Below are 8386 nucleotides of genomic sequence, written 5' to 3'. Positions count from 1 at the left end.
GTATGCTGTGACTTCTACTAAAAGGTATACTCCTTAATCTGCATTGTTCAAGCTCATCTAGAAGTTAACGATTTTCCAGTTACAGCAAGGTATTAATTATGCTAACATCCCCCATCCTCTCCCCAATGCAAACATAATGTACTCCACATGCATGCAAATCAGGCAGATGCATACTTCACTTAAAAGTGCAGCACAGTGCCACTTCCATTTTGTGGCCTACTGCATATCTGAATACCTGTTATATCTTTAGCTAGATATTATATATCTATCTCCATACCTGTTACATGCATAAACCACTTAATTGCACAGCCTAGTCTGAAACCTAATTATACTCCAATTAGTTGCAAAGTAACAATAACTGGGCATGTCTACATATACAATTAATATGAAGCAATAAACTCCAGAGTTTATTGTGCCTGAGACTGTAGCAGGTTGGAGCAGGCCTGGCTAGCAGGGTTTCCCAGGGGTCAGTCTGCCAGTCTGGGGCTACTCCCCCAGCTCACCATGCTGCAGAGGAGCTGGCTGAGGCATGAGGGTGCTTTAGTGTGGGGCTTGCTGCCAGGTAACCCCCCCCACCGCTCTGAAGGACCCTCATGCCCTAGCCAGCTGTGTCAGCATCTACACATGCGATGCTGCAGAGTAAAAAACTTCACAGCAGGGTAGTTTTTGTATTTACAAGTACTACCCTGCTGTTGAGTTTATTAGTTTACTCCAGCATCATAGCTCTGCACCTGTAGATGCCATGACATTTATGGCAGAGCTAATTGGGCAGCTCCACAGTAAACATTTCGTGTAGACATTCCCACTGTCTCTCTTGTAATTCACTGCATTCACCTGTCTTTACCTACCCCAGAAACAGCAAAGGGGAAGTAACTATCAAAGAACCACTGCTAGAAGCCTTAAACATGAGGGGAACTAGTCAGATTCACAGCTGCTCTCACCTCATTTTAGGCCCCAGCAGTGAGTATTAAAAACCTTAAAACCAAAATGAGCTAGCTGCTTTGACTACTTGCAGACGTTTTAAAAAAAAAAGCAAAAAAAAGCCAAACAAGTGCTTTACTTTAAATTCTGTGCACTCCCACGCCAAGTGCAGTGCATGCCCAGAAGATGCAGTGCTTTAGCTGAATCCGGGTCACCCAACATCTGTATCGATCAGGCACTTTAAGTGGAGGTTTTTTAGCACTTTTATGTAATAGCTGATTGAATCAGCTTTAGATAAAAGCACCAAAAAGCCCTGCTGAAATGCCTGATCTATACAGGTGCTGCAGAGCCAGGTTCAAGTAACGTGCTGCTTTTTCTGGTAAAGCGCAGGTTTTTTGGGTTTTTTTAATGTCTGCAAGCAGTCTTTATGGCAATTACACTCAACTGGGATGCAGTGCAACCTTTTCATGGGTGTTATACTGGACCCCACTCCTAGGCTGAACTACCCCACCATGCCTCTTTTCTAGCGGGGGGCTAGATCAGAAAATGGCTGCAGCATAAACCAATGCAACTCTGGGGACAGAGGCTCACGTCTTCTTTACGGTAACTAGCTACAGCTGTGACTGAAAACAAGAGTGAGGCAGGAGCTCTCAGGGGAAGCCAGTCCTTTCTGCCCCCTCTCTCCTTGGGCAAGGCAGGAGGCCCCACTCCAGGAGACTCTTCCCAAAGAGAGTCTGTGACTAGGACCTGGGGCCAGCTGGTGGGAGCTTCTAGTGTCCCATGCTGCACCACACTGGACCGTGTGAGCCAGACTCTTCCTATGGCACAGACCTAACTGCTCTGCAAAGGCAACTCTGTCCTACAGATAGAGCCTTCCCTTCCCACTTCAGAGGCCTGCCCCCTCTTTAGGCAACACAGAGAAAATGACCAGTTTCCACCAAGCTGGGAAAACTTGTGGTTTTATTGTGAATCTTAAAATATGTGAAGTCTTGTACAAACTCCCCACTCCTAGAAGGAATCTGATTTTGCATTTTAAAAAATCCAACTTCTAGCCCTCACACTCAAACCTCTAAGTGCTCAGAGGGAGATGGAATCTCACCCTATGCTTCGTAATATTGTTCCAAAATAAACACATTTATGATGTACGGTGTTCAAATCCCACTGTGACAGGAGCCATAGTAGTATCTTTCTAGAGCACTAATTCTCCACTGGGGCTCTGCCAAGCTCAAGTGTTGCATTAATTGTACTATTGCCATATTACTCACGCAAGTATTTTCCAGGTTAAAGTGGGTTTCCAGTCTGGTTTTTTTTTTTTTTTTTTACATACCATAGTACATTTTTAAATGGGGTGTAACTAAAGTTATAAGTTACAAAGGGGAGGTCTTGAGTGTAAAAAGGCTGAGAACCACTGGTCTAGAGGCTACTAACACCACTGCACTGACCATGCTGTAAAGAATGTTTCTAAAGTGCACAGCCTTGTCAGTAGAAGCTTCTCATAATGGGAGCTACAGTTTCAGTTACAGGTATATGAGAAACAAGGGTTTTTTTTAGGATATTATCTTTTATAGGCCCAACCACACAGTTGGGAGAGGTTAGCAAAGCTTTCCAGCACAAATGTACCCTTCTTCAGGTCTCAGGGGTATAGGTTATAGCCACGTTGGTCTAAGGACATAGGCAGACAAGGTTTTTTGGGTAGAGCCAATATATCGTTTATTACATCAACTGAAACCGTTGGAAAAATTCTTCTTTGCAAACTATCAAGTACAAACACCCTTTGTTAGGCTGAAGAAGCCTTCTTCAAGTCTGGCATTTTGTGCCGGAAAGATTTGCTAACCTCTCCCAACTGTACAGCTGGGCCAATAAAAGTTCTTATCCCCCAGAACCTTGTTTCCCACGTATTTCCTGGCCCATCACAGATACAACACCATTCCACCCTACCACAGCTACTAAGAGTGTCATAGCTACTAATATCATCACACTGACAAAGTGGTTTACTTACAGAACACTGATTGCTGACATGAAGTTTGGATAAGTACATACTGCCGGGTAAGCACATAGTCACTTTTGAGTCCTCAGGCACTTGACAATGGATATTATACACTCCATTTAAAGTGCTCCTTCCTAAACAAGAATGCCTGTTAAAGACCCATCTACAGACAAATGCAATTTTGCCAAATATGAGCAGGGCTTTCTACATTTGAAAGCTGCAAAACTGAGCCTCTGCTTTAGAAGTGTGCTCCAGAATCTCAATGCAATTAAATGAAAAGAATGTCTTCTGCTCTGGTGACCATAGACATGATCTTGAAAATATGACCTGAGCACAATCTTACCAGGGATGTCCTCCTCAATTCATCTTCAGAGAGCTTGAGACAGTGACTCCAAGCTACAAACTATCTCTATTCACTGCAGTCCAGACCCAAGGGATTTTGCAGTCACATATTTTGGAGGGTTTTTCCAAGATAGCAGCATCTATTCCTGGATAATATGCTACCTGACTGCAGCCAGGTGCCTGTTTTGTCTGGACTCTAGAGGGCAGCATTCTTCTGTCTGTTTCAAGAACTTTCTTTATAACCGGAAAATTAATCTCAAGGACATGCTCCCTGCACAGGTCCACACAGGAAGGCAACAGTTTTGGTTCCCCAACTGCAAGCCTCTAGTTTGCAGCCAAAATATTGCAGGAACTGAACAACTGCAGCCAGGCCCTCTCCTCTATGCCAGGGGTGTCAAAGATATGGCCCATGGAGCCATATCACATGACCCACAGTGTATACACTGGCCCTAGCCCTTTGCTCTGCATGTGATGCCAGGAAAGAGCAGCATGCTGGATCTATCCAAACTGGCCCACAGAAAGGCTGTCCATTCAGGATTCAATGCACAGGAATAAGCTGGTGCAGGCCCCTCATACAGAACGTGCCCCAGACCAGCCCTGTGCACTGCATGCTGTGCTGGGTTGGAGCAAGTGTGCATGGGACTAGTCTGGATTGGGCACAAAGACCAGCCCTACATGGCAGATCCATTGTGCATTGCTGGTCTGGTGCAGGCCCCCCAGACTGGAGCCACACACTTTGCATGCCATATAGGGTCAGGGCTGACGTGTGGGTTCAAGCCCTGGACCACCCATGTAGGGTGAGATGAATCTTACAGCCTTGCCTGACATAGACATTTAGGGGAAACGAATGAAGTAGAACTTGGTCTCATTAGGCCAGAATACAGAAGGCTTTATTATATGCCTCTCCAGAGTACATTTCCCCTAGTATCCCACCTGTGGGCTCCCTACTATTAAAACAACAGATTTTTATAAATTGCTTCCTTTAGAAAATCAGAAGCATAAGAAAATAATAGCAATGGGCTATGAGCTGACTTAGTTTCTGCTAAGGATAGCTTTTCACTGCCTTGCAGGCCAAGAAGACATAGATGTGGCGACTCTGCTACTTTAGCATGAAATTGGAACAGACAGCCCATTGTGAGAAGTGGCCATTATTTCAAGCTAGCAGGCTTTAAATAAGACATTTCACCTGGAACAGATAGTACTCTTTCATTCTTAGTCACCACTGAGTCATTCCTCTCTCCATTAGGGGCAGGCTCACTCTACGAAGAGCCATTGCTCAAGTGCTTCTAGGATGTTTTAGTACCTGGATTTCCTACAAGCATGAGGTTAATGGGAATGCAGGGGAAAGGCCTGAGCTGCTTGGAGCCTGGCAAAGAGGAGGCAAGGTGAGACAACAAACATACCATTGTGTCAAGGTTTTTCATGAATTGTTTATTAGATAGTGTAATGCAACCCCAAGAGCAGAAATCTTCCTGGTGGAGAAAGGAACTTGGGTGTTCTGCTCCTGCAGTTATAGTCAAGCCATCAGGGAGTCCCTGCAGCCCCTTTTCCTGGCTGCATAGAGCTAGTGGGGAACAGGAAGAATAAGGCTCAATGAACAGCTGAACTGACTCAACTGAAAGGACTCAAGAGACACATAGCAGAATAACAAAAAGGAATGAAAAACGGAAGTAACAGATGGTAAGCAACAAGGGCAGAGATGGCATGCAGGCATGGGAGGCGATCACCTGAAGGAAGACTGGGCCATGGACAGATAAAACACAAAAGGGGCAGATAAAGTGAAGTATGAACTGGAAACAGGGATATGACAGACAGGGAGGGAGGGCAAGGACATTACATGCAGAAGGCCAGAGACCACATTCCTCCACACTGTAGCATCCTTTGCCAGTGAACTGAAGGCAGGGAATGCTTGTCCGGGTGATTCGGACAGATGCTAAGTGTGGGGGCTGCATTCACCAGCCTATGCTGTGAGGATGACCCAGGGGAGAGGACTGTCCAGTGCAACAGGAGCAGCTCAACTTTGCTTCTCTGTTTGGGCCTTCCTATCATCTCCCAATGACAAGTCCTCTGGGGTAGACATCACAAGTAGCCAATCTCCTCAGTGGCTGAGCTGGGCACAGCAGCGTAGGTCTCTGCCATGTTTGTGTATGGTGATTGTGGTATGCTACAGACTACAGTTGGCAGTGGGCATGATGGGGACAACACAGAACTGCCTGGATTATGTGAAGCCAGGGCTCTTTGGTCTCCCCACACTAAAGGCACAGGATCAAGAAAGAGAATCTCTCCTTCAACTGCAGGTTCCAGCCGGAAGGCAGGGGATGATAGGCTTGAATTAAATTGTAATGCAGGGATTTCTCAGATGAGAGGCAGAGACAGGACAGAGGGGTGTGGGCACGGAGCAAAGAGGAGAGCATCTCGTGGGTCATGAGCCACTGTGTCCCCACCCAACTTCTTGCAACTGGCACTAAGGAAGGGCACAAGATTCTCATACATTCTCAACTGACACCAAAAAAAGTTGTCCATCTTCCTCCACAGCATCTGGAAGGTTGCCACCCTCTCAGCCAGGTTGGGCAGCTCATTCCGAGAGAAAGCAGAGACTGCAAGGCTGAACATCACCTTGAGCGAGATGGAGAGGAACTGTCAAAAAACACACCTATGAAGTGAGGGCCCTGGGAATCAGAGCCACCCTGAAGCAGCCATTCAGCAGCAGAGAGCACACGGGCCGAGCTCTCCAAACGCACGTATTCATACAGCTGACAGAGCCAGTCCCAGAGCCAAAATGCAATAAGGTGCAGGGAGTGGGGGACAAAGTCTGGGACCCACTCCTGCGTCTTGTAGAAAACTCGACACAGCTGCAAATTCTCCAGCCAGCTTGTCAGTGTACTTGAGTGCCTCGCAGTGGTAAGTGGTTTTCCACAGTATGGTTAGCATCTTGTCTGCCACATTCAGGAGAGCATTCAGGTGTGTTGGAGAAGGAGAACTGGACCATTTTCTCCCTCAGCTGCTGTTCCACTTGCTGTGCTCTCCCCCTCAGATCACCCAGCTCCTCGGTAGGGCACTTCCAACTCCACATGTAGTTAGCAAGGGCCTCTACCTCATCCTTTGCATCCTGGGCGGGAGGAAAGCCCTTGCCCGAAGTAAGGCCTTCATGGGACACACGGGAGCTAGGTCCCAGCCAAGGGGCGGTAGTGCAGCTCCCTCTCCAGCTGTTCTGCAGTCAGGGTGCCCTGGATAGCCTGGCAGCCAGGGTTGAAAACGGAGTAGGCACTCATCTCCCCACGGCGTCGCTGCCCCAGCCCGCGGGTCCCAGCACACAACCAGTAGAGTGAAGAGACCACCAGGTAGGGCAGCCCCAGCTCCAGCTCCAGGAACAGCCCCAGCAGCACCAGCCACAGGAGGAACTTCAGCAAGGACACGTGCCCTGCCAGCCACAGCGCCCACCCCGAAGGGGGACCTGCCGGTGCCTCGGCTTGCCCGGGCGCCCCCTGGGGAACAAGAGCCACCTCTGTTACAAGCTGCCTTCGCAGCCCCTCCCCGCCCCTCGGGCACACAGCAGCCTGCCCCAGCAGTTAAACTGCCATGCTCCCGCCACGTTCCGAAGGGGGCGTGGCCTCTGCGAGCCCCGCCAACCTCGAGGGCCACGTCTCACCCTCCACAAGCCCCGCCCTCCCCCTCGCCATTCACCTGGGCGGAGCGGCCCCACCTCCAGGCTCTGGCGGGCCCAGCAGCAGGGGCCGCTGGCTGCGCTGCGCCGCGGGAGGCGCGATACTGAGCCAGCCTCTGCTCCGTGGGGCCGGACATGTCCCCCCGGCTGCAGGCCGCGCGCAAAGCCCGAGGCCACGGGGCTGGCAGCTGGGGAAGGGGGAGTGGCCAGCAGGCCACGCCCGGCAGAGGGGCAGTCACGCGTGCGCGCAGTAGGCGGGTCGGGGCGGTGATGTTGCGAGGGTCGGGGTGGCGCGCGGTGAGCCAGCGGCCCGGAACGTTGTTCCGGTTCCAGCCAGGCGCCCTGCCCCTCCCCCGCTGCCTCTTCATTCCAAGCCCGCCCCTGAGGGGAGCAGAAAGCCCGCCCTCAGCAAACGCCTGGGGCAGCGGCATAGCTGAGCCCTGGTAAGAGTACGCGCTGACTAAAGTTCATAAAATCACAGAGAAGCTGGGGGGAAGCGACCTCCACGGGCCATCTAGTCCAACCCCTGATCAGCCCTGCAAGCTCTAATGTAACTTCTGCGTGAGACGCTGACACAGCGCACCCCAAGGGGCCCCAGTAGGGGAGCCACAGCAGCCAATATTCTGCTTCTATAAAAGGTTGTTAATACAGACTTGGGAGGGCCCAGCTCTTGGGCTCTTCACACGAGTTTTAAGAAGCAGAGCCCTCCGAGCATTTGTTGGAGATAGATTGCTGGCGCAGACAGTCCCTGGGCCGGGGATGAGCTGTCCTGCAGCTCAGGTTTGGGCTGTGAGATGACTGCAGAGCGCAGTCCTTGAGCCATGGACCTTGCTGAGGGGTTGCAGGTGGGTCCAGGAGGGAGGGCAGGTTGTAGGCTGGGGTTTGTCTCCTCTCCCTTCCTCTGCTCCCCTTGCTCTACTTCAAAGATGAGACGCTTCCCCTCCAAACTGGCTGCTGCTGGGTTGAGGTTGAAGCGCTCCCGGGGTCAGGAGCTAGAAAGCAGCCATCAAGCCTATGAGCCGTTGGCCCAAATGGCAGCCTAGTCCCAACTTCTTCCAGTGCTCTGCAGGGTGGAGAAGGACCAAGCAGTGCCCCTCTAAACACCCTTCTCAGTCCTGCCTGCGCAGTTCATCTTGCTCCCTGTCTTTCAGTAAGAGCTATACGCTGTACAGTCCTGCTCTGCTTTTCATCCTTCTGCCACAATGGCCACGCCTGCATGAGACACTGACTGCACAGTAGCCTGAGCTGACTGCTGTAGTGTCGCGTGGCAGAAACCATGAAGCATCTCAAGCTACTGCATAGTCAGCATCCCCCAACAAAGCTGTTCATCGGTGATACTGTGCAGTAACACAGGTTACTGCGCAGTCATTTAGTACTTGCATAAACTTGCATAAATGACTGCAGTCAGTATCTCGTGTAGACATGGCCTGTTATTCTCAGTGGAAAATTATAATTACAGAGAAGCCGGGCTG

The 8386-nt window shown here is 50.2% G+C and overlaps 1 protein-coding gene and 1 pseudogene across 1 annotated transcript; both read right to left on the bottom strand.

The window, feature by feature from the left end:
- Positions 1-4653: 4653 nt before the first annotated feature.
- On the bottom strand, positions 4654-6171 carry LOC109319832 (annotated as a pseudogene).
- SAYSD1 (SAYSVFN motif domain containing 1) lies at positions 6147-7112 on the bottom strand. The gene is made up of 2 exons (XM_019549624.1): positions 6935-7112; positions 6147-6735 (listed from the first exon to the last, which is right to left on the bottom strand). The coding sequence occupies exons 1-2, from the start codon at positions 7049-7051 to the stop codon at positions 6415-6417; spliced, it is 438 nt and encodes a 145-aa protein (XP_019405169.1). The 5' UTR covers positions 7052-7112; the 3' UTR covers positions 6147-6414.
- Between the last annotated feature and the right edge of the window lie 1274 nt (positions 7113-8386).

This window comes from Crocodylus porosus, unplaced genomic scaffold (assembly GCF_001723895.1).
Source record: "Crocodylus porosus isolate Cpor-Errol unplaced genomic scaffold, CroPor_comp1, whole genome shotgun sequence".
Lineage (NCBI taxonomy): Eukaryota > Metazoa > Chordata > Crocodylia > Crocodylidae > Crocodylus > Crocodylus porosus.
This window is presented reverse-complemented; position numbering and strand designations above follow the sequence as displayed.